The sequence below is a fragment of the Plutella xylostella genome, chromosome 22 (genome assembly GCF_932276165.1).
Source record: "Plutella xylostella chromosome 22, ilPluXylo3.1, whole genome shotgun sequence".
NCBI classification, from domain to species: Eukaryota; Metazoa; Arthropoda; class Insecta; order Lepidoptera; family Plutellidae; genus Plutella; species Plutella xylostella.
Window position 1 is genome coordinate 12,411,219 of NC_064002.1, and position 26,936 is coordinate 12,438,154.

The 26,936-nt window shown below is 44.1% G+C and overlaps 1 protein-coding gene across 1 annotated transcript in view; it reads right to left on the reverse strand.

The window, feature by feature from the left end:
• Nucleotides 1-502: 502 nt before the first annotated feature.
• Nucleotides 503-26,936, reverse strand: part of LOC105390822 — a 31,312-nt gene continuing 4,878 nt past the window's right edge. Inside the window, exons 3-20 of the mRNA XM_048628887.1 lie at nt 18,774-18,943; nt 18,199-18,291; nt 15,987-16,062; nt 15,333-15,515; nt 14,520-14,749; nt 13,988-14,116; nt 13,279-13,375; nt 11,036-11,212; nt 8,385-9,375; nt 7,641-7,831; nt 7,080-7,166; nt 6,558-6,662; nt 5,657-5,953; nt 4,415-5,389; nt 3,800-4,030; nt 3,396-3,529; nt 1,628-1,700; nt 503-1,179 (exon numbers count right to left, since the gene is read on the reverse strand). Of these exons, the coding sequence (XP_048484844.1) occupies nt 1,045-1,179; nt 1,628-1,700; nt 3,396-3,529; nt 3,800-4,030; nt 4,415-5,389; nt 5,657-5,953; nt 6,558-6,662; nt 7,080-7,166; nt 7,641-7,831; nt 8,385-9,375; nt 11,036-11,212; nt 13,279-13,375; nt 13,988-14,116; nt 14,520-14,749; nt 15,333-15,515; nt 15,987-16,062; nt 18,199-18,291; nt 18,774-18,943 (4,374 nt within the window). The 3' untranslated portion in view covers nt 503-1,044. The remainder of the gene's footprint in view (nt 1,180-1,627; nt 1,701-3,395; nt 3,530-3,799; nt 4,031-4,414; nt 5,390-5,656; nt 5,954-6,557; nt 6,663-7,079; nt 7,167-7,640; nt 7,832-8,384; nt 9,376-11,035; nt 11,213-13,278; nt 13,376-13,987; nt 14,117-14,519; nt 14,750-15,332; nt 15,516-15,986; nt 16,063-18,198; nt 18,292-18,773; nt 18,944-26,936) is intronic.

Below are 26,936 nucleotides of genomic sequence, written 5' to 3' on the forward strand. Positions count from 1 at the left end.
AGATGATGATGAGGCTTTTTTCCAAGTTATGTTTTTGATGGCATTATGCTTTGTCTCGCTCATACTCCGTGAAAAAACTAGTGCTGTCTCTTTTTAATTCGGGGTTTTATGAACTTAACTGAATATGTTTCGAACCATAAGGTCTGATGTGAAAATGTGACCGCATAAAAGTGATATTTAGTTGGACAAAAGGGTACGTTATTGATATGAGACCAACTATTTGCAAGTACTTCTGGACTGTTGTTTACAACCGACCGTAAAAAATAACATTATTTTCATATTTGTACAGCCATAACGTCTGAAATTATAAACAGTCTGTATGGTTCCAGTGTACTGTGGATATGCGACCACTTTTAAGAAATTGAACTATTGAACGAAAAGAGATAGAGATACGTGAGTTAGACTAAAAGAAAGAGGACAAAAAACTGATAGAAGATCTCTTAAAAAGTGATTTTCGCAAAAAGTGGACATCGGCCCTCTTGGTTCTGATGTCGAGAATTTACCTCTTTTCATTACAAAGAACAGAGCTTCCTAAAATGATCACATAATCGAATGAATAAAATTATACAAACTTCCATAGTTACGATTTCATCATAGTAGCTATAGACACCACTAGAACTTTGTATAATACATAGAAACATAGGTAACGCCTTGTATACCTATATAATTATTACAGTAAGTATACAGCGATTCACATAACCTGACGAAACATAGCAATACTATATTGTCAATAGCATCACGTAAGACAAAAATAGTAAACGCTTTTGCTAGTCCTCTACGCAACGTTGCATTTATTAATGCACATCCACTGTTTACTGAAAGAAACAAGCCGATTACAGTTTAGACACATAAAAAATATAAATACGTCATAGGAAAACTGGCCACATACCTAACACATCACACACAACACATACCTAATGTGTTTGTTTAGATGTGTGGTGCTAGACTCTAAATAAATAATTTTTATCTTTATCGAAGTTACGTGGTCCGCTGAAACCCCAGTCTAACCCTCACAAAGCTTCCCACAAAGCCCGCAATCCGGTGTCAGAGCTTGTCCTCTTTATGCAGGATCCGTGGTTGCAGGCTGTAGGTCTCAGGTTCGAAGGTGGGCGGGCACTGCAAATGCGGATAATGCACGGCCCACGCCGGGCCCTCCTCCGCCGTCGTGGGGGGGACCTCCTAGATGGGAAATGGGGGAATAAATAAAAAAAACAACAAAAAAAATATTGGGTGAAAGTAATGTAAAAGGTGGGTGAGAAATCAGTGGGGAGAAAATGGGGTTTAAAGTAAAGTAAATATAAGGGAGTAAAAGGTATGTTTTGTCCTTGGTATTTTGGAGGATTGGATAAATTTCGCTGACGTGAGAACGAGGTAACAGCTTAAAGAATGATGCAACGTATTGATTCGCTCTTTCTGTCCTGTTCCACTGTGCGAGCGATTTAACTGCTCATAGAATATTGCAACACATGAATGTAATCCCCCCCTATCGCTATCTTCGTGTGAGAGCAAGATAGAAGCTCAACGCGTGTATTCACTCCTCCCTATCGCTATCCTCGTCTTCCCACCCCACACTGGCAGGAGTGAGAGCGAGATAGAGCGTGAGCAGCACTAGCAGATGATGGTGCACCTGTGGCGGGCGCGGGCGCGGGCGGGAGAACATGGCGCGCAGACGGGACATGCCCGTCGGCGGGGACGGCGATCTGGAACAACAATTACATAATTAATGAAACAGAAATGGAAACTAGCTCAGTAATCATTACTTAGGCATTAATCAATTGACCTACTACATTCATTTGAGTACAAATCTAATAAATATAGATTAAAATACTCTTATAAATTATCTTTAAGAATAGATATAGGTAAAAATCTGAAAATGATAAAAATGTTTGCAGGAGTCTTTTCTCGTGCGAGCACAGTCAGTAACACATATTTTTAACCGACTTCAAAAAAAGGAGGAGGTTCTCAATTCGTCGGGATCTTTTTTTTTTTTTTTTATATTTTTTTTTATGTATGTTCACCGATTACTCCGCCGTTTATGAACCGATTTTGAAAATTCTTTTTTTGTTGTATTGGGTTGAGCTTCCAGGTGGTCCCATTTTTTTTTCAGAATTTTATCTCACCCCCAAGGGTGGGTAAAGGGGTAAAAACAGGGTATGAATTTCAATTTTGGGCACATATTAACCGATTCTAATGAAATTAAGAACGTAAATATAGTTCTTATAACAAAAAAATATGATGGTGACCTTGAGCTGATCTGATGATGGAAACGGAAGGCAGTCAGGGGAACTCCTCAACGGTATATAGCAACTACTTCGTGTTTAGGCTTGAATGATTCGTATTGATTAGTAGGACATTTTGGTATCATTTGCACCTTACTTTTGATTGAAAATTATTACAAATAAACTAAAAACTATTAAATAAAATAATAATTAAAAAAATTAAAAAACCGACTTCAAAAAACCACTAAAATGTAAGAAATAATTTAAGGTTTACACAAATTCTACTCGTATGAGACAGTACAAATATACCTAAGCAGGAACTGTTCTTTTTTGAAGTTGGTGCCATATTTCTTCAGATTACTTTGTCACCGCACCAACATCAAAAAAGAACAGTTCCTGCTTAGGTATATTTGTACTGTCTCATACGAGTAGAATTTGTGTAAACCTTAAATTATTTCTTACATTTTAGTGGTTTTTTGAAGTCGGTTTTTTAATTTTACGGACAGTACAGTCAGCAAACAGTTATCATCCTTGGTAGACAGTCAGCAGCATTGATCGCTAGGAGTACAGTCAGCAACACAGTTCATCTAGGGTGAGTACAACACGGATCCTGTCTCTGGTCGCGGGCGCGGGCGGCAGGGTCACGGGAGGTACAGTCGGCCACACTGCTTGTGGCGGGGGGTACAGTCGGCCACACTGCTGGTGGCGGGGGGTACAGTCGGCTACACACCTGTCTCTGGGCGCGGGCGCGGGCGGCGGGTACAGTCGGCCACACTGCTGGTGGCGGGTGGTACAGTCGGCCACACTGCTGGTGGCGGGGGGTACAGTCGGCTACACACCTGTCTCTGGGCGCGGGCGCGGCGGCGAGGGGGGCGGGCGCGGGGGGGAGGGTCACGGGTGGTACAGTCGGCCACACTGCTGGTGGCGGGGGGTACAGTCGGCCACACTGCTAGTGGCGGGTGGTACAGTCGGCCACACTGCTGGTGGCGGGGGGTACAGTCGGCCACACTGCTGGTGGCGGGTGGTACAGTCGGCTACACACCTGTCTCTGGGCGCGGGCGGGGGGTACAGTCGGCCACACTGCTGGTGGCGGGGGGTACAGTCGGCCACACTGCTGGTGGCGGGGGGTACAGTCGGCCACACTGCTGGTGGCGGGGGGTACAGTCGGCTACACACCTGTCTCTGGGCGCGGGCGCGGCGGCGAGGGGGGCGGGCGCGGGGGGGAGGGTCACAGGCGAGTAGTTGCGCGCGCTCTTCAGCGGCTTGCTGCCGCCGGGTGATGATGATGATGAGGAGGGGAATGCCACCACCTGCGGAATAAATTGCAATATTTCATAAGCAATATACAAGCTAGAGACGTAGTGTCAAAGGTATGTAAGTACTGTCCACAATTTGTTTACTGTCAAACCGAGACATGGTATAATGATAGAACTGAGATAAACTTTTTGGGCCTTACATCGAAACTTAAAAACATCTTAAACGCTGTCAGTTGGCTACCGTTGCCGTTGAATATTATAATTAGTTAGGAAGAGGAAAGTTACTTACGATATATGATTGTGAAGCTATTTTCACACACTGACCTTATCATTTCTCCTGAGTGAGTTCAACCAGAACTTCTCGGGGCTCTCTCCCTGCAGGAACACGGGACTAGTATCCACGCCACTCCCTGGCGCCGCGCGGGCCGTGTCGCCGCTTGGGGTACGAGCCGTATCGCCGCCCGGGGTGCGAGCCGTGTCGCCGGGAGTGCGGGTGGGTGTGGATGCGGAGGTGCGGCTAGTGGTGGACGTCAGGCTGCTCTGCCGGTTTAGAACCTGTAAGGTGGCTCAGTATAAATTCTGACCTAGATGACACACATTAGATGGTTGCTGCTTCGGCAGCAGTCGTTAAGCCTAGTCAGAGGCCTTCGGGTAGCTTGAAAACATCTGACAGTCGGGTTGCCCACTTACCCGACAACTTCAGTTCATTGTACTCATTTAAAATCGGCGATATGGCTCTCGACCGATAGGTACATTTGTACATTTGTACATTTATACACACGTGATAACGTGTGTATAAATGTACAGCGAAAAGCGGGTGACTCGCTTCACCTCTGACAACCCCTTCGGGGTTTGCAGTCGTGAGCATATCCCTTTATTTTATTTTATGTTTGACACACATAACCTATTTTAACAGAACTTGACCAACAAAACACTGACCTGCATAGACTTGGGCATGATCTTGGGCGGCGCGGGGCGGTCGTCGGACGCGCGCCGCTCGAACACCGAATTACAGCTGCCCTTCGCCGAATTGTCCGCTTCACCGAACACCGTCTCGTACCCCAGATCCTTCGAACTAGTCGTCGACATGTTCCGAGACACTGATTTCGAATCCGCCTTCCCTTCATCTCCGTAAATAACTTCGTAGCCGAGGTCTTTAGCACTGGTGAGGGAGGATTTCCTAGCGATGTCTGGCGAAGGGCGGGATAGCTTCCTGGGTTTGATCTTCGGTGGTTCAGTCGGCTCAGAATCTCGTCTAGACTTCAGTTTCCCGTCGCTCGTGTAGACTATTTTCTCGTAGCCATCTTTGCCCTTGATAGAGACAGGTTTCATGTGACTTTTGTCTATTTTGTCCGCTCTTTCCGGAGTCTTAGGCAGCGTCCTACTCTGGATCTGTTCCACGACCGGAACTGGCAACTTATCATCAGAATACGTCGGTAGCTCTCCATATATCACATCGGGGACTATCTTCTCCAGTTGCTTCTGCAAGTCTTTTGCCGCGCGCTTATTGCTCTCATCGCTTTTCTTGTCTCGCTCTATCCCCATTAGCACCCTATTCGAGTACACTTGCTGTCTCTCTTCCTCCTGTTTCTTCAGCATAAACTCCTCTAGCGTGACCAGACCGATGAAATTATCAGGTTTGTGGACTTTGGATTTTGGTAGTGGTATTTGCAGGTTGGGTTTGGCGGCGAAATCGCTCTTTTCGAAGTCTAATAAATTGGGGTTAGAAGCGTGTATGTAGTTGATGGGCGTGGGCAGGCGGCCGCCGGGGCGCGGCGCGGGGGGCGCGGGGGGCGCGACGCGGGGGTCGTCGGGGGACGCGGGGGACGCGGGGGACAGGTCGGACGAGGGCGCGCGCCGGTAGCTGCGGTAGTGCTCCGTCGGGACCACTACTGGAGCCACTACGGGTTTGTTCTGAAATAGGGTGAATTTAACTTTAGTGTTTTGGTAGTCTAGTTTTGTGGAATGAGAATTTTAGTTATATACGATAAAGCTTCAGATATATTTTATAAGTTAAAATTGAAAAGAAAAATCGAAACATAACTGCTGATGTAACACTGCAGCGACGAAGGTACTCTAGCCTTGTTTCTATTGATGTCGGGCAAAATACATTACACGATAAAACTTAAACATCACACAACACACTTAACCTCACCACAGCAAACTACAGCTAAAACCCACCTTATTAGCCTTGTTTTCGTCCTTGTTCTTATTCCTCGAAAAGAATCTCAGATACTTCCTGTCCAGACTAGTTGACGAATGTCCCACATGTTCCTGAGACTCGCTCCTCTGCATGCGATGCGTCAGTTTCTTCAACGACCCAAACTTGGATTTGTCTCTGTCCTTGTCTTTCTCGCGTTCTTTGTCGCGCTCTCGTTCTCTCTCTCTGTCCTTTTGTTCCAGTCGTTTCTCGGGGCTTTCTGTGTCGGACTCCTCGTCTGAGTAGTCGGTTTCCGAGAACTGTTTTGATTCTTCGACCTGGAAGGGTTAAAAATGCATAATGTTAATTAATTGATTTTACTGAATATACCTGGGAAACGTCAGAACCGGCTGTTTATTATTTACTATATTTAGCGCCAGCATTTATAAAAGCGTGACGATTACCAAGACGAGCGCTCTTACCATTTATCATCATCCTGAAATCGTCCACTAACCTGACTTTCCTCAATCAACCACTAACAGCGACATAGCAGGTAGCGGCTGTCTAAGTCACTGGAGGTTGTGGTAAGTTCACCTGATCATAACAGTTATGGTCAAAACTCTCGTGAAAAGGCACTGTAGTTGTAATAAACTACAAACGAATAACTTGGGCAATGCACAAAGACCTTTTCATCTATTGCGGCAGACGCGTCCCGATTCATCTTTTCAGAATTAATCGAATGTGCATCGACGTTACTAGTGTGCTATCACTACACTTGAAAAGATGACTCTAGGGTTTCTTGCCCCTGCTCTCCTCCTAGATTATCATCATGATCATCATCAGCCTATGTCAACCCACTACAGGGTATAGGCCTCCTCCATGTTAGGATCCTAGATTATAAGAGTCCTTTTTTTACGAGTAACACAAATGTTTAAGACTGACCGGGGAGGGCCCGGGCAGCGTGGCCCTCGCGAGCGCCTGCGTCCACGCCGCCAGCGCCGCGCCGCCGCCCACCGAGAAGTAGAATACCTTTCCTGTGTGGTACACCTGGAAATTATACAAACGATTATAATATGTATTTGAAAATTTGGGACAACACATAAAGAAACATAATGCTTTATTACCTACTCGTCGTCGTCATCTTTAGGCCTGTAGATCTCAGAGAGAGTGTGGAGTGTATGAGGGCATGCCACAGGAAAGTGTAAAACGCTAATAAATAATCCCTTTTGAAAAACGTTGAATAAATCAGCTTGTAACACACAGCTAGACTAACGCCCTTATTCATAGAAAAGGTTTTAGCTTTTTAACTGTTTTTCCCTCTATGTCAAATAAGAATTTGTTCTTTGACCGAGAAGAACAAAACAGTTCCATAGCTTAAACCTCCTATAACTTTTCTATGAATCAGGGGGTAAAAATGTAATACTTCCCAAAGTGTTGGTGGATATGACTGTCTGTGTGAGTTACCTTGAACGCGTAGGGTCTGCTCTTGACCTCGGGCGCCTCCGACACCGTGAACCCGCTCAGGTAGATCACGCAGTCCGCGCGGCTGCACTGTGGACCGGCACATATACGTGTTAGGATTTGTGATTCAAAGAACGAAATATATAAAACACCCTAAACATAACTTCATCACGACCCATCACGTCTCCACTGCTGGGGCACGGGTCTCTTTCCAATTAAAAAAGGGCCTAGTCCACCACGCTGGCCAAGTGCGGGTTGGTGGACCCCAACACAAGCAAGCTTGTGCTGAGAGAGTTGTCGGGTAAGTGGACAACCCGACTGTCAGATGTTTTCAAGCTGCCCCAACGCCTCTGACTAGGCTTAACGACTGCTGCCGAAGCAGCAACCGGGACCCACGGCTTAACGTGCCGTCCGAATCACGGAATCGTCCAGAAAAGAACCACTTTAAATCGGTCAGCTACGGATGCTTCAAAATTTTATGATTCAATGAATCTAACCTAGAAAAAAACCCAAAATATAACTTGCACACTTATTAAAAACATGATGGTAGGTATATGTATTTACCTGCGGCCCCCTATACGCCAACAACCTGTCATCAGCTAACAACAGCGCTCTGGGTGCCCAGCGCGCGCCCCCCGCCCCCCCGGCGGCCCCCGCGCCCCCCGCGCCGCCCCCCGCGGCCCGCACGCGCTGCCACGCGCGCCCCGCCAGCGACGCGTATACGCTCCATACGCGGAACGGGACGTGGCGGCCCTCTGGAAGTAAATAATAATTTCTTATTAATCCTACTCATATTATAAATGCGAAATTTTGAGAGTATGTGTGTAGGTTAGTTACTTCTACACGTCAAAACGACTAAAGAGAAAAGAATGAAATATGGTATAGAGTTAGCTGACACCCTGGATTAACACATAGGCTACTTTTTATCACGGAGTTCCCATGGGAAAACTTTTCAAGGCGAAGCGAAGCTCGCGGGAACAGATAGATAGATAGAATAGAATATTCTTTATTTGTACACACACACATAAAAGAAACTTACATAACTTAAATACTATAAACTATGTACAAAAATGGCGGTCTTATCGCTTAAAGCGATTTTTTCAAGACAACCTTAGGGTGGAAGGATATTTATTTAGATAGTTATTTACATAAAGGTAACAAACAGCATGGTTGGTATAATAAGAATTTGGTTCGTAAAAAGAGTCTTTCCATGGATAATTTAGGCCAGTTTTTACGAATTTGCAAGGTGTTTAATTTAAGATTTGAAGGACCTATACAGATAATAGAAAACCATCAAATGATACTCACTCGCCAAAATAGAGTTCTTCTTCTTCAGACTCTTCGACTTAGACGATGGGAATATCCCGCGCACCACGCTCGCCGTCGTGGGCGATAAGGTCGACGTCTTCACCGGAGAGTATAGACTGACGGGCGACTCTAGCCTCTGCAGACTCTGCGACTGCGACAGTGACGGCGAATCTTTATCTTTCCCTACTTTTGACACGTCACTTTGCGATACATTGAGGTTGATCTCGCAGTTCAACGGCGGCAGTTCTCTTCTCTCGCTCGGTATCATCTGTATGTCGTGTTTGGTGATGTGTGAGAGCGGGACGGATATCTGTATCGGCTCTCCGTGTTTAAACGGCTTTAGCGGAGTGTGTTGTTCGACCACTTCTGGTTGTCTGACTGGCTTTAGAACTGGGAACGGCACTTTCATCTCCTTCATGGGTAGCTGTGGTTCTTTGATGATTGGTTTTTGCGTACAAATGGGTCGCGGCGGCGGCGCGGGCGCGACCTCCGGTATACTGACTGGTTTAGGGGCACTACGTACATTTGTCACCACTCTCTGTTCATTGATCGCTTGTACAATCTCATTTTGTATCGTCTTGACGTGTTCGCTCGCGGGGAAATTCTTGTGTTCCGGACTCGTCGACTTATAAGTCGACAAACGCGTCTTCTGCTCCTTGTTTTGATGCTCGATCATCGCTATGTTAATAGTCTCGAGCACTTTGTTGACCTCCTCATCCTTTTCATTGAACGGAAACTTGGACTTCTCATCTCCGTTTTGCCGTTTGCTCTGCTGTTGTTGTATCGCCTCTTCTATCTGTGTGCTCGATTTCTTGAAGTCTAGTATCTGGTCTGCCTTTTCAGCAGAATGCACTAGTATCGTGGGGCTGTCATTAGGGGTTGTCGGTGATTCAGGAATGATTTGGGTGACGAGTGACCCGGGTTCGTCCTGGCTGTTGTTGAAGTCATACGCCGGGGTGGAGTGACTCTTGTCTAGCTTGCCTCTGTTCTCCTGTATAGAATAGAGTAGAATATTATATTTATTTGACACCAAAGAAAAGCACATACAGCATACATACATACATAATACTCACGCATGTAGGTAATCCCCGAAGGGGTATTCAGAGAAGACTCGCAAACGTCACTCGCTTTTCGCTGTACATTTGCACGAGCCGTATCGCCGTTATTGAATGAGTACAATGCACTTAGGGTACACATCTAGAATCTAAATATGCAGGTTTCCACACGATGTTTTCCTTCACTGTAAGAGCGGTGGTATATGCATGGTATATACATTATACTTAAATTCCAACGAACTCATTGGTATATATTTTACTTAAATTTCAAAGAACTACAAGAAATACATGTTAGCGCAAGGATTCGAACCCGCAACTCTCGCGTGAGAAGTCAGTGTAGCAGTATCACCTGTATCTTAATGTGCCGTATCTTGGGATGATTAGTGCTGAGGCAAGAAGTGTGTACTAGAGATGCCACGAATATTCGGCAACTATTCAGTATTCGGCCTATTCGGCCAGTTTTTTCTTTCAGTATTCGGTATTCGGCCGAATAGTGCATACTATTCGGGCCGAATACCGAATAGTAAATCATGTGAAAAATGACTTGTTATTTTAATCAAAATTGTGTATTTATTTCCAAATCACAACGTTTTAGTACTTAAAATTAATCAGTAGTAAGTTGTGCTGGATAAAAACGAGCATTTCAGCATTTTTTGGTAGCCCACGATTGCGTTTTTCATTGTAACCATCCTCAGAAAATAACCTCTCACTATAAACGCTACTTCCAGGTGAAGAAAGATAAGTTTTGTTGTTATTGGAGGGTGGTCCAGTCTCCAATAGCAGTAAGATGAACTGACGAGTATCGGAAATTATAAGTCAAATATCTCTGAACGGACAACTGTGACAACAAAGCTGTCAAAGCAGAGGTTATTCCTATTGACAAGACCTATCCAACGACATTAGTCTTAATGCTATTGGAGGGTGGTCCAGTCTCCAATAGCAGTAAGATGAACTGACGAGTATCGGAAATTATAAGTCAAATATCTCTGAACGGACAACTGTGACAACAAAGCTGTCAAAGCAGAGGTTATTCCTATTGACAAGACCTATCCAACGACATTAGTCTTACTGCTATTGGAGGGTGGTCCAGCCTTCAATAGCAGTAAGATGAACTGACGAGTATCGGAACTTATAAGTCAAATATCTCTGAACGGACAACTGTGACAACAAAGCTGTCATAGCAAAAGTTATTCCTATTGACAAGACCTATCCAACGATGTTAGTCTTAATGCTATTGGAGGGTGGTCCCAATCTGCCCATTGTCATTTCAAAAGGTTCTGGTATTGTTTTTTGTTTGCTGACAACCACTTGTAAGGATCGGCCATCCGATCTAGGCGAACTATTATCAAATAAAAATTCAACTCGTTTGCCACAGCATTCTGCCTCCTAATAATTAGCATTTCTCATATAATCTGTAGCGACTTCTTCAAAGCAGTTCCAGGAACAAAAAAACAGGTTGTAGCGCCGAATATTCGGCGCTTCGGCCGGCAGCGTCGCCGAACATTCGGTATTCGGTATTCGGCCAATTCACTATTCGTGGCAACACTAGTGTGTACCTGTATCTTGATGTTTTTAACTTGGAATGTGTGTGTGTACCTGTATCTTGATGTGTCGTATCTTGGGATGGTTGGTGGCCAGGCCGAGGCAGGTGGCGGGGCGCAGCTCGAGCCCGGTGCCGCAGGACTGGGCCAGCCCGCGGCGCAGCGGCGCGGCCTCGAGTGTGGAGGAGCCCGGGGCGGCCGGCCACTTGGAGGATTTGAGCTCCGCCCAGAACTGGGGATAGAATTCAATTGAATTATTGATCAGAAAAAGGTTTTTTTAGTGGCAATCATGTTTTACCAAGCTATTGGTATGTCAAATACAATTTTAAAGTCATCACGACCCATGACGTCTCTACTCTACTGCTGGGGCACGGATCTCATTCCAATGAAGGAAGGGTTGTAGGCTTAGTGCACCACGCTGGCCTAGTGCGGGTTGGTATTCACTAGAAACAAGGTGTTTTTTAGAGGCAATCCTGTTTCACCGAGCAATCGGTATCTCAAATACAATTTGAATGTAATTATAAAATGGTTAAAGATTGGGTTAAATTGGATGGATATATACAGGGTGTTGCAAAAAGGGTATATCAAGCCGAAACCAGCATGTGCAGCATGTTATATCTAAGCCCGGGAAAGAAGTCAGAATCTCAAAATACGGTACCGTTTTTGAGTAATTAACGTCCAAAGTTTTACTCGAAAACTGGGTACCAACAACCCTGACGTGACACAGTGACCTACATATCAACGAGTGTCAACGACCTTATAAAATCACGTACCTATGGAAACCGATCCGTTCATTTTTAAATATTTTATTCTTTAATCCCGCCCTACACTCGCGCCGCGAACATCCGCGAAAGCGTGAGTTCACGCCGGTATTTATTTTTACTTGTCTCTAATATTACGTAAATAATAGACAGTGAAAAAAAAGACATAGTAAAACTATTTTTTCTGTTTATTAAATTGGGTTAAGAAATCCGACGAAATAAAAATGTCGGAAACGGGAACGGGTCTTCGACTTACTGGCTCGACGTTTATTTTCTCTATTGGCAACACAGCAACAATATGGCAACGGGTGAAAAAATTGCTTTCTGCTTTTTTATGTTTACTAAATAATATTACTAGTAACTAATTTGAAAGTTCATAGCAATAATTATAATCGTGATTCAGTGCCGATTTAAACTTTAGCATAATTAAACAGAAACACTTGGAACTTACAAAAGTCTGACCGATTTAACCTTTTTCTCGTGGTTCAAGTGTTTTCTTGTTTTTCGTGTTAAGTATTACTTCAAAACAGTATTGTGAAAGTGGAATGTGATTAATGTGATTATTTGATGCTGCGGTGGTTCATCAGATGTCTGTGAAGAGTTGAAGATGTAGTGTTGTGTTTGTTGTGGAAAAGGATTGTTGTGAAAATGGATTGAACTTTGGAATTTACTAGGTATGTTTTCTTTGATTGTATCCCAAGAATGTTCTTGTTGCAATGTTTCAAAACTAGGGAGGCATAACGTACAAATTCCAAACATACACTTGTGTTTCTAATCAGTAATATTTCTAATTTGCGGCCTCCGATTTATCATATGTTTTTGAGGTTATGTTTTTGTTTACAATAAACACGTCAGCTTTGACGTAATGCTATCAGAACGTAGGGTTGCCAAAAACGATACAGAATAAAATATGGATTAAATTTTGTATGGGACGATAAAAATGTCGTGCGCCTGATTCCAACATCGAAAACGTTATCTCTGGGATAAGTTGTGTGGACCCTTTTCGGCTTAATATACCAATTTTGCAACACCCTGTATAGCATAAAAATATAATGTACCGCACATAGTTCAATTTGTTGAGAAGCACCCACCAACACGGTTTTTGGTTGGCAAACGATATAAGTCTCATTTTCAGGGAAAAAGTAAGACAAAGGGGGGTAAGTTAGGCAGTTTTATAACTACATTTGGAAATTGTTATGTTGTGTAATGAATAGTATAAGGCAGAGAAATCTGACCGATCTCAGAAGCATTGTTACTATAAGACGGCCGACTGCTAAGCCAAAGGTCCCGGGATCGATTCCCGGCTGGGGCAGATATTTGTTTAAAGACAGATATTTGTACTGGGGTCTTGGGTGTTGATATTTATATTTAATATGTATCTATCTATGTATTTGTGTAGATATATCAGCTGTCCGATTCCCATAACACAGGCTCTGTCTAGCTTGGGGTCGGATGGCCGTGTGTGAGATGTCCCCACATATTTATTATTATTATTATTTTTAAGAGGGGGGTCAGGTTTCTCTTCACATGACGGTACCTGGTGCAGCGCGGCGGGGCGGGGGGCGCGGGGGGAGCCCCCGCACACGGTGTAGCGGCGGCGCGCGGGGGCGCGGGGGCGGGGCGCGTACATGCGGCTGGAAGCACACAATACTTTTATTATAAACTTTATTTAGTTCAAATAACGCTGGATTTCCTTCAAGTATGAACTAACAAAACATGGTTTTATGGATGGAACGGGCAAGCAGGACCGACGACGTCAGTTTATGAAGAATTCATCGAACACAATGTTTTCGTAACCAATGCGGTGCGAATGCGGTGCGATGCGAGCTCATCTCGCTCTATTCTGTAACACATGTGATGAGTGAAAGGGAGATAGCAATATTCTTTGGGTATAAGCCCATAATGTGTGTGTGGTGTGTGAGTGAGACAGCGGGCTACCTGGCGGGCGCGTGCGAGGGGGACGCGGGGGGGACAGCTCTCTCTCGTCGCTGGACGAGGGGGGGTCGGCCTCGTGTGTGTGTGCGTGAGACAGCGGGCTACCTGGCGGGCGCGTGCGAGGGGGACGCGGGGGGGGACAGCTCGCTCTCGTCGCTGGACGAGAGGGGGTCGGCCTCGTGTGTGTGTGAGTGAGACAGCGGGCTACCTGGCGGGCGCGTGCGAGGGGGACGCGGGGGGGGACAGCTCGCTCTCGTCGCTGGACGAGAGGGGGTCGGCCTCGTGTGTGTGTGAGTGAGACAGCGGGCTACCTGGCGGGCGCGTGCGAGGGGGACGCGGGGGGGGACAGCTCGCTCTCGTCGCTGGACGAGGGGGGGTCGGCGCGGGGGGGGGTCTCCGACGCCGGCTCCGCGCTCGCCGGGAGCAGACCGAACTCGCGTCTGCAAATAAGCATAACGGATAGTTTAGTTTAGATTGTGTAGTTAGGACAGGTTAGATAGATTGATAAATTTTTACAGGTGCCGTATTTAAAGCAACGATTAGACTAGACTACACGTAGTGCACTACAAATTGGAGTAATACAAGTTGGAGTTAGCACGTTCTGTTTACATTGGCCTATGTAGGATGCCGATTTCATTTTAAGTTGGATTCTACCTAGGATGTAGGACGGTCGGGACCCGTCAATCTCCGATATGTAGTGACCTACATATCTAACTATGATTACACTTGTCCTTACGTAGGAAACTACATGAGGTGGTGCACGTCATGTAGCCTAGTCTAATCGCCGCTTAAGTCTCCACAACGTTACCAAACACCTCATAACAAAACCACAAAGCAACTCACTTGAAGCTCCTCAAGTCGTTGTACTCCCAGGGGGGCGGGAACCTCCTCATGTGTCTGGGCCAATCGCGCGCCTGCCTGCCGGTGGGCGTGGCCAGCGCGGCGCCCGCCCCCCGCGCGCCGCGCCGCCGCAGCGACAGCGTCAGTTCGCCGCGGGGCGCCGCCGCGGCCGCACGCATGCATTCAGCCATCACTGCGTCTCCGCCCCAGCCTACTACTACCCGGTCGCCTACCTGGAATGGATGATGATGTTGATGAATGAATGAGTGTGGGTACCTATGAGTACTTATGGTGGTGTATGGTCCGTTCCTGTAAAAGTCATTTTCATGAGCCTATAATCATCCACTGCTGGATGGACAAAGACTTCTTCCATCAACACTCATTTTATCTTCGCTCCTTCTCATCTAGCTTCTATATAAATAACTGGCTAGCAATATGTCAAAACCAGTTCTTTCTTATATATAAAACACGGCACGTAAATGGCTGCCATTGTCGTCAGAATGATTTCTATTGTAATAGAAGTTCCACTCCCTAGTTGGTGACCCCGACGTGAACAGTAACCATTTAATCACTGAAGCCACAACAGGATAAAATGCAATTTTCCTAATTAACGGGTCAAAAAACTATTTTTATCTATAGGTGCATGACGGCATGTGGTGTAGTCGGCAAGGGCAGGATAGAGTCCAGTGGCGACTTCTTGTGTCTGAGGCCAAGATCCACTTCGGGTCAATGAGCGGAGTAAGTATAAGTAAGTAAGTGGGTGCAATACATACCTACAATATCTCATCCCCGTTATGTATTATGTGCATTATATACCTGCAGTATCTCATCCCCGTCATGTATATGCGGGTGCCTGTGCGCGGGCGAGCCGAAGCGTATATCTGCCAGGTGTCTGCCGGCGGGCGGCGGCGCCAGGCGGAACCCCAGCGGCCGCGCGCCCTGCTGCAGCGTCACTGAGTCCACGCGAGCCGGGACCAGCACCATGTGGTCTTGCACGTCCTGGGGTAAAGATAAAGAATATTTTTTTGACGCACAGACAGAAACAAAACAACAACAAACATTCAGACAATAATACTAAAGGTACTGCCAGAGCGGCAAAAATGGTGAAGCAATGTTATACTAGGTGTTGCAGAAAGGAAAAGCTGCGATCATAATAAGTGTCATAGACTGAAGGAGGCTTTTGAGGTTGAAAGGGGGTCGTTCTGAACAACTTTTGTACTACAACCCGAATAACTGTAGAACAAATATTGTTCAGAATGATCATCGGAATCACCCCCTTTGGAATGACCCACATGTTGAATGTAGTATGTGAAAGCTACATTTCTTTGTACAAAAAACTTATTTGTGAATAGCATATGTCTCCACATATATTATTAACTAAACGCATAGCCACATTTAGGATTAGGACCGTTGGAGGCGCCTAAATAGCCTTGAACGTAATTCTTCCATTGCCTCGAACATAGTTCTGACCTGTATGATGTAGTCCGCGGTGGATGCGATGGCGGCGGCGGCGGCGGCCACGGCGCGCGCCGGCTGCTCCGCGAACCTGCAACATGCATTGTATCCATTTAGCAATCGTCCATCACAAGCCTAAATAGACAGCAGGCAGCGCCTCTACTGTGATGGAATACATGTAAATGCATCTATCTACACTCGCGAGCAACCAAATCGACTCAAGCCTTCACGGCGCACATATACATTGATTTTCCTAAAACGATAAATGGTAAATATAAAAGTGATATGTCATTCGAAAGCTGAAGAATTAGGCTTTCAATTAAGATCAATACCATAAAAAAAAACTAAGCGCAGATTTAATGACGCATTTTAATTGCCCGTCAGTGTTAATTACCTCATTAGGAATCCACGCCTTGCGCTACCTGATCCCGCTATAAAACCTTTCCACATCCGGTGTACCTTATCAGTCGCTTGTTGCAAGTTGACCGGTACACATCTCGTTGCATTGTATTCCTTGTTTTCGCAAACCCATGGATACCACACCAGAAGAAGCTGCTCAAGTTGTTGCCTTGCTGCAACAAGGGTTAAGTCAGCGAGCAGTCGCTGCCCAGCTCCACTTGAGCCAGTCTGCTGTATCCCGAGTATACAGACGGTTCCAAGAGACTGGTGCCTTCAATCGAAGACCAAGAACGGGCCGCCACCGCTGCACTTCAGAGAGAGACGACCGCTTCATTGTCTCAACCTCGCTGCGCAATCGACACCTTACGGGCGTTGATGTGCAGCAAGAACTGAGACGTGTACGACAAGTGGCTGTCAGCGAGTGGACAGTGAGAAGACGCTTGAAGGAAGCCAACTTGACACCAAAAAGACCTGCATCAGGCCCCAAATTGACTGCAGGCCACCGACAAGCGCGTCTTCAGTTTGCTCGAGAGCATCTCGATTGGAGCATTGCGCAATGGCGGTCGGTCCTGTTTACTGATGAGTGCAGAGTGTGTCTGCATGGCAGTGACAGGAGAGGCCGGGTCTACCGGCGTCCGGGGGAACGATTTGCCCAATGTTGTTTCGCTGAAACAGTAGCATATGGCGGCGGTTCCTGCATGATGTGGGCTGGTATTTCTCTAGAGGGAAAAACCGCACTTGTTTTCGTGCCTGGAGGCGGCCGAGGAGGCGGGTTAACAGCTGATCGGTACATCACCGACATTCTACTCGGTCATGTTGTGCCCTATGCAGAATTTGTCGGTGAAGACTTCGTGCTAATGCACGACAATGCCCGCTGCCACACGGCACGAGTCAGTCGGCAGTTTCTGAGAGAGAAGGAATTGCGCACGATGGACTGGCCTGCGCTCAGTCCTGACCTGAATCCCATCGAACACTTATGGGACGAGCTCAAAAGAAGAGTTCGGGCCAGGAATCCAGTCCCTGCAAGCGTGGACGAGCTGAAGACAGCTTTATTAGAGGAGTGGGACGGCATTCCTCAGGAAACTGTCAAAAAGTTGATAAGGTCTATGAGAAACAGGCTGCAGGCTGTAATTAGGGCAAGAGGGGGCAATACAAAGTATTGATTTAAATAAATAAATTTTTATCTTAACATTTTTTGTTTAATTTGTATAATACGATACCCATACCCTTTTTTCCTAAATTCCCGTTTTTCCTACAATTGCGTTCAGACATCATTTATTTCAAAAATGATGAATGGATTTCAATAATAATGATATCAAATTAAAGCTGACATCTTAAGCTTTTAAATGACATATCATTTTTATTATTTCTATTCATAATTTTACTTGTATTAATGTATGTTTGCGCCGTCAAGGCTTGAGTCGATTTGGTTGCTCGCGAGTGTATATTACTTTATTTATTTTTACTGCCACAGTCAAGGGGATATACTTTTACATCTTCATCTGTTGTTTTCACACTTTTTATACTATCGATTTCCTTTCTATGTGGTTATCTTGAAGAGATTATTTTTAGTAATAAGGCCACCGATTGTACTATTCCCTTTTCTATGTTTCTGAAACTTTTTCTGTTTGTGTACAATAAAGAGTATTTTATCTTTATCTTGTATCTTACTTTATTGCACCATATACATTTGGCGCCACCTTAGCAGTCAACAACTCAAGCTTCACACCAGCGGCACTACCACCTTAGCTAAGGACTCGTCGGTTAACAATGTGTAACTTCAACACCCCGGCCCAGGTCCCGGGTTCGATGCCCGTCCCTGCAGTACCTGTCTCGCTGCGCGCTGGTGGCGGCCTCCAGCGACAGCTTCAGCAGCAGCGCGCGCCGCTCCGCCAGCCCGCTGCCGCCGAACAGGGACCAGCTGGAACCAGACATGGAGGGGATTAGTCACGCTGATTAAACACATAATTCAGTCCAAACAGTGACAAGCTCAATTGGCAATCTGTGGTTAACTATGTTGGTAGTATATTAATCGTCATAATGTTTTAATACCACGAATTGAAATGTTTGTTGATCTTAAAAAAACAAATAAATAAATACCTAGTTGTTTCTCTTGTGGCAAGTCGCAGAAAGGAACTTTAAACAAATCTATGTCTCTTTCTGTCTGTATACTATCAAAGCAGCAAAAGTAATCTTTACTTTTCTGCAACTCAGCGTTGGTCCCATAGTCCCACCCCAACCTTATTTATCAAGTAATCAGATACATGAATGACTTGGAATGGATGAAGTTGTGGGCTGTTCATTTATAATTTATGTTTACTTAAGTTATTTCTATGATTTCAAATGTACGGCCGTTTGTCTTCCCTAATAAATAAAATCAAATAAAAATGAGCAGTAACTCACCGGTCCAACCAGCAAACCAGCGGCTTCACCGCACTAACAGTCCTGGCCACGTCAGCCAGCGCCTGCGTGTGCAACCGGCGCTCGGAGGGACACAGCGAGCGCAGCGCCGCCGCCGCCACGCGCGCGCGCAGCGCCAGGCGGGCCACGCACTCGCGGGATAGCTCGTATTGCTGCGGGGCGGTAGATGGCGGTGTTATAGCGTTTTCATTTTAAGTTAGGTCGTTTGTCCACCGCACGCCGTCGCCGTCAAGTCCATAATATTAAACTCGTCCTGAATTAATCTCGTTCTCGTGACGTGACGTTGACGGCGTGCGGTGGACAAACGACTTAGGCTGCATCTCCACCAGAGCTGACAAGGGTAGTGAAGCGGTGCGCAAAGCAATAATTTTGTCCAATGAAATGGCATGAGATTTATGCCTCTCACACCACTCCGCTCTGGTGGACAGGCATATGGGGATATATACAAAAATCCATACATTTAGAGTCTTAGATGTGTTGTATGCTTGCTAATTTAAACATAGACATAGACATAGACACATCGTTTATTTACTAAAAGAATACACATCACAAATACAAAACAACATCAATAGGAAACAGTGACATGAAGAAGAATCTCAATAATTGTGGTGTGTATTATGTCAGTAAAATGGCTCTGACTCAGCATGTGCTGTACAAAAAAATACAGCGCTGGTAATTCTGCCAGAACCAGCGAGTTGGGGTGGTACGCGGCTAAAATATAATATTGTTTGACGTCTGTGTAGTAGTAGATAGCTTATATGTGTGTGTGTGTGTGTGTGTGATACTTTATAATGGGTACAATTTAAATCATCACCAAAAAAATAATTGTACGCTAATACATTGCACCAAAAAAAATAATTAAAACCAAATTAATTAAATCAACTCCAAAATCGAAACCCCAAAAAAAACGTTTACGTTCCAAAATAAATAAACACGCCTCCAAATAATTGCAAGTTTACAATAGAAAATCTTTTTCGTCGCCAAAACGGATAAATCATCACCAATGCTATACTAAAATATAAACATTGACACCAAAACTAAGTGTTCAATTTTTTTTTATATCACCAAATTATCCTTCCCAAAAACAATATAAAATATAGTATAAAGGTAATCGATTTACCTGTTAATTTTAATATGTAGGCATTTACGGCTTTAAGAGTGGTACGGCATGAATTTTGAATTTGCGCGATGCTTGTGGACGCAATGTATTGATGTCTAGTACATCGACCTCAATACATCGCGGCAAATTCACCCCTTCTGGACAAGGTCAAATTTGAGCGGCGCCATCCCCCCGCGCCCGCATACTCATATACATACATTTACCTATCATCACCAGGATCATCAGCCAATAATCATCCACTGCTGGACATAGGCCTCTCCCAAGGAGCGCCACAACACTCGGTCCTCGGCCTTCCTCATCCAACCACAACCCGCCTAAGGTCGTCAGTCCAGCGGACAGGAGGGCGTCCCACGCTGCGTTTGCCTGTTCGAGGTCTCTACTCGAGAACTCGTCTACCCCAACAGTTATCGGTTCTTCGGCAGATATGACCAGCCCACTGCCATTTCAGATTGCATATTTTGACAGCTATGTCAATAACCTTAGACCTTAACCTCATTTCTGACACGATCCATCAGAGAAACCCAAAGCACCAAGCACTTAACTATAATAAATTGTATTTCAATTCCTTATTTCTATAGAATTTATTGGTACATGGCAAAATTCAAACCCTCGGCCACACGAATGGGAGTCGAGATGGCGTAACGGATAGATTTTACTAGGCACATACTAATGATTTAATTAATTCATAAAGCAATTTAAAAAGTGACTTTGTTTTGGCTATTTATTTATAAGCTATTTATTATTTGGTATAAACTTAATTTTTAATATTTACTTTTACTTTTTTTGGTTAGAAAGGATTATTAAAATGATACTGATAAAAGAATATATTGGTTACATCTATATTTTTTTATTTTTTTTTTTTTTCATTTTCTATTGTATCTGCAATCAGTCCCAGAACTATGAGCAGATTTCTTCTAAGTTTAGTGGCATTGAAAAGAGTCCCCCAGTGGGGACCCCTCTTTATTTCATCGCTAGGAGTGTGCTAGCTCCATAGGTTCCCTTCTCTTCAAACGACGCTGGAAGTTTGGTGTGGTCAGCTGAGCAGCTAGTTCGTTCGGGTGGTTACAGAGACGGTTTCTATAAGATCCAGCCTGAGTGCGAATTTCTTCAGCTACTGTAGGTATCCCCAAGTGCTCATGTAGTTCGCTGATCCTTATAAACCAGGGTGCCTTGCCAATTGCCCTCAAGATGGCATTCTGTACCCTCTGAATGATGTTTACATTGGAGATGGCTGCGCTACCCCAGAGCTGGATTCCATACGACCATACAGGTTTTAGCACTGTTTTATAGACAAGCAATTTGTTTTCCACTGAGAGCCTAGAGTTTCTTCCAAGAAGCCAATTCAGATTCCTATATTTCAGATTGATTTCGTCTCTCTTAGTCTTCAGGTGTTTCTGCCAGGTTAGTCTACGATCAAGATGCATTCCGAGATATTTAACTGTGTCATGGTGTGGTAGCTCCGTTTCTCCAAGTTTTACAGGAGGACAGTTTCCCTTGCGTAGTGTGAATGTAATCTGCACTGATTTTGTTGCACTAGCTCTAATTCGCCACTTTTCAAGCCACTTTTGAATATCATTCAGACTTTCTTGCAGATTAAGTGAAGCCTTTTCAGGGATTTTATCACTTGCCAGAATTGCCGTATCATCCGCATACGTTGCTGTCGTAACACCTTTACTTTGAGGGAGATCTGATGTAAATATTGAGTAAAGTATTGGGCCAAGCACAGATCCTTGGGGAACTCCCGCATTTATCTCATAAAACTGGGACATACTGTCTTCTTCCTTTACGTAGAAAATTCTATCCTCAATGTAAGATTTTATAATGTGGAAGAATGAGTGCGGCAGGAGCATTTTTATCTTACACAGCAGTCCAGTGTGCCATACTCGATCAAACGCCTGCTGGACGTCAAGAAAAGCTGCTGCACAGTATTCTTTTTCTTCAAGAGCACATCTGATGGTACTACAGACTCTGTGGACTTGCTCAGTAGTAGCATGCTGTTTTCTGAAGCCAAACTGGTGCTTGGGTATCACTGATCGTTCAGTAAGGACAGGAGTTATCCTTCGCAGGATTACTTTTTCAAAAAGTTTTGATACCACTGGTAGGAGACTGATTGGTCTGTATGATGTAATCTCATTTGGAGGTTTGCCGTCTTTGTGTATCATTGTGATTTCAGCTATCTTCCAAACAGATGGGAAATATCCAGTTCGGATAACAGCATTGAACAAGGCTGTAAGGTAAATTATTCCTTTTCGGGGTAGTTCTGTCAATATTTTCTTATCAATTTTGTCAAAGCCAGGAGATTTTCCATTTTCCAGTCTGTATATTTGCTGAGCTATTTCCTTTGGGCTTGTGTGTTTCAGCGGCATGTCAAGCTGGAAGTCTTGACTCATCACTAGGTTTATATCTTTATCCTCTGAATCTGAAGATGCTGCATTTGGTGTGAAGACCACAGCAAGGTGCTTTGCAAAGGCTTCAGCTTTTTCTTGACTACTTCTCACCCATCCAAGTGTAGAATGTTTTAGTGGCGGTTTAGATTTTTGGGGGCGGTCATGTTGTTTAGTTACTTTCCAGAGAGAATAGTTAGTGGATTTAGTTGCACTTAGTCCTTCAAGTTGAGTTTGTAGGAGTTCATTTGAGCAGTTCTGAATAATTTGTTTTAATTCAACAATAGCTTTATTTAATTTAGATTTGTCTGCTGGATGGCGACTTGTTTGCCAAATACGGCGCAGCTTTCTTTTTTCTAAAATCTTAGCTCTGATTTCTTGTGGAACAGGTTTATTTTTCTGTGTCGTTACATGATATGGTGTACACATCCAGCAAGCTTCTTGAATTATATGGAAAAAATTCAAGGCGGCGTCTTCAATGTCGTCAGGTGTTTTAAGACAGATTTTTAGGTCGAGCTTTGTTTCCACTAAGTCCCGAAAGGAGTTCCAGTCAGTGTGTTTGTTATAGATATAATTTCGGTTTTCTCTATGCATGACAAGTGCACTCATTGTTAGTATAACTGGAACATGATTTGACGAGCCGTCCAGGCATGATTCAATTTGAAAGTTTAGTCTCGATAGCCCTGCCGTTATAAAGAAGTCAATGGTATCTGGCAGCTTTTTAGGATCTCCCGGCCAGTGGGTTGGTTCAGCTGTAGAAAGTGTAACCAGATGTTTCATATCTAGACATGCTTTCAATTCTTTTCCTCGTGTGGTAGTTAATCTAGAGCCCCAGTGTATATGTTTGGCGTTCCAGTCACCCCCAGCTATGAACCGCTTGCCAAGCGTCTGGAAGAATTGTGAGAACATATCTTTGTTGATTTTTGGCTTTGGTTGGCAATACACAGATGATACATTAAAGTTTCCATTTTTGTCCTGTACAGAAATAGTAGTGGCTTGAATATGATGGCTACGAAAATTTGGGAGTTCATGATGACTTATAGATGATCTTATGATCACAGCTGTTCCTCCATGAGCAGTCCCATCTGGATGATTAGTAGTATAGATATTATAGTTAGGAATTCTTATTTGATTTTTATTAGTTAAGTGCGTTTCTGATATTAGAAGAATATCTAGTTTGTGTTCATTTATTAGGACTTCAGCTTCTTTGATCTTCGCACACAAACCATCTATGTTCCAGGTGGCGATCTTGAGAGTATTCATTTTATAAATTTAGTTATTAGCGTTGACATAAGCCCAACGAGGGACGTTATTTGTTCCAGGAGTATATCCATTTTCTTTGTTTGCTCTATTAGAAGTTTTTGCATGATTATTATTGGCTCAGTCTCATTTGGTTTGTTGGTTTCTTTTCCTTTGGTGGCTTCAGCGAATGTTTTAGTATTAGTATTTCCCGGTTTAGGACTTAGTTCAATATTTAGTACTTGTTCCTCTACTTTTTTGTCATTATTACTCGTACTTTGCTGGTAAATTGGCACAGTTTTTGCTCGGGTTGCCTTGCGTTTGTGGATTTGTTGATAAACCTCACAGCCTTTGTAGTTTGCAGGATGAGTTCCCAAACAGAGAGCACATTTTGCTGGAGTATTCTTGTCTTTATTTGGACAGTCACTAGTTTTGTGGGATTCAGCACATCTAACGCAACGGTATGGCTTGAGGCAGTTGTTTTTTGTGTGTCCATATTGCTGGCATCTCATGCATTGCACCACAGTACTGCGTTTTATGGGGTCTTCAATCTTGACTGCGGTGTGAAAGATGTACTTAATATTCTTTGCTTCTTTGTTCTTGGTGCTGGGTTCCAGGTTAACAAAGAAGGTGGTCGATGGTCTTTTATTTGGACCAACCCGAGCATTGATGATCTCTCCCCTGACTATATTTCCTGTGTTTTCTATTGCTTCTTTTATAGCTTCTATTGGTGTGGTGTGATGAAGATTTTTAATAACTATGCGATAGCATCTCTCCGCTTTGGGTGTAAAAGTATGTCCAATCATATTCTGCTCTCTCACAAGGACCATCAATGTTTTATAAGCATCAATAGAGTTGCAGGTGACACGCAGTTGATTTTTTGATACAATTTTTATTGCATAGTCTGTTTTTTTCAAAACACTTTCTATGGTACTGACAAGTTTATTGACATCTTCCACTCCATATAGTAGCAAAGGAGGTGGCTTATTCTCACGTTTTGGTAGTTCGCCTTCCGCGGCATCTAGTGGTAGAGTTAAATATCTATTGCTTGTATTTGCTGGTGGGGATGGGGATTCCGCAAACTTCCTCTTTTTATTGGTCCTAAGTACGGGTACCCTTTGCCACTGGGGATGTTCAGATGATTCATCATTAATTTCATCTTCCATGATTTCAGAGTTCACACTTTCTTTAACAAATAGGCTGGGATGAAATATTTGTTGTATCATCTTCTTCTTTTGAGGTTCAGTGGTCATTTTATTGCTGTCTGTAGAAGTACTTTGGGTGGAGGCATGATCAGGACCCCCCAGTAAATCTACTGGATTGGTAGGAATTATTAATTGCTGGCAACCCTAACTTATAAATTTTTGAGGGTAGAAAAATAATTGTCAGTTTGTAAATGTCACTGGTCTATTTTGATCACTGTTTATCTGTAGTATTTGTGGATATTATGTTGGAATAACACTTTCCATAGCACTACACAGGTAACTTTAACTATTTAAGTTGTTTTTATCACTTTACAGTTCCATTTAACACTTTTTTAATCAAATAAAAGCAGCACTGATGTTGCTTGCACTTGACAGTTGACAGAAAATCTTTATAGGTTACATCTATATAGCGATGATATACTTTATTTGGTTTGAAATAAATTTTAATGGTGTCAATATAGTTTTACAGTATGCAGTAAAAAATAATTTGGTTCATTTCAAAAATATTTTGGGAAGCATGATTTGGTGATGATTTATCCGTTTTGGCGGAGATTTCGAATTTATTGGCGGCAGTATCATATAATTTCTGGTGGAGGTTTAAATACAAGCCCTTTATAATAATATATAAACACCATTTATTTGTCAGTGAAGTCATGATTACAGTCATGATACTGACACCGCTGACTCGCCCAGATACGAAGCGCAGGAGCGGCGCTCTACAGCGTCTATGGTGGGGCGCGTGGCGGGAAGTGGGAGCAGAGCGGCGCTCCCTCACTTGCCTTCCAACCGCCGAGCGCTATAGACCTGTACCCTATGTTTCGTATCGTATCATAGTCTTGTATTGGCTTGTATTGTGTAAAGTGCACCTGCCTAATAAATCAAGTGATTGCGTACAAAGAGTGTTTCCAACAAACCCGGATCCCATTGGCCCATTGCACGCCCACTATGTCTGATGGAGATGGAGAGCTACTGCCGAACCCCTCACCTTCACCGACATATTTAAGAGGAGAGTATAGCTTCGCGATCCTAGCGAAATAGGTATTTAGGAAAAGTATTGCTGTCGCTCGTGCACTCGCCCGCGCCGGGCACCGCACACACACATGCAAGTAGCGGCACGCACACATCGATGGACGCTGCCGCGCCGCCACCGCCGCCACCGCGCCGCCGCGCCGGTTGGCGAGAAATTGCGACCAAACACGGAGTGTCTTCGTCTTACCTTCATATTATTATTTCTGTGTTGTGATTGTTAGTTGTGACTTGTGAGCGAAACTTGTAATTATTGAAGATAAATAGAAAGAAGTATAAGTAATTAGTGATAATTTCATGTGATGTGAGTAAGTATTTTATTATGTAGGTAATTAATTACCTACCTAGTAACGAGTTAGTAGGTAAGTACATAAAATGGATTTTTGATGATTGGAAAATAGACCTTTTGCCGGTACTTGGACTATCATTTTGTACCTATGTAAGGTTATTTAGATCTATATATGCAGTGAATCAAAAAAACATGATAGTTTTGTAAAAATATAAGTTTATAAGTACCTACTAACAAAGTTTCGGGGCTGTTTATAAATGTTGAGTTGTCTTAGTATTTATTTCTTTTAGCATGAGAAGCAAAAGCAAGGAGTCTAAACTTTCAAGCGAGAAACTCGAGCTTATGAGGCAGAGACGCGAATTTCCGTCGGCAGGTGACACTTCGTCAGAACTACGGGTACTGAACAAGCGTATAAAGAAGCTGATACGAAGAGATCTCCGTCGCTCCAACACACGCGCCATAGAAGCAGCAATTGAGCAAAATCGGGGGTCAAAAGTCTTCGTTCAGTAACTTGGGTGGGCAGATGGTAATATCGTTGCCTCTAAGCCGGAGGTTCTTGCCGAAATTGAAGGTTTTTACGGACAACTTTATGCTTCACACGCGCAGAAGTCTGTGGCTCAGCTCACCGATTCCAGAGCGCCACTAATAAGCCACTACACTGACGACATCCCTGGCGTCGACATAGGCGAGATTAGGATAGCCCTTGCAGCTTAAAAACAACAAGGCTCCGGGTGAAGACAGAATTACTACAGAGCTTCTGAAAGCTGGAGGTATTGCAATCCTCGAACAGCTCCAGAGGCTCTTCAATTCGGTTCTTCACAATGGCATTACACCGGAGGCATGGTCTGAGAGCGTCGTGGTATTGTTCTTTAAGAAGGGTGA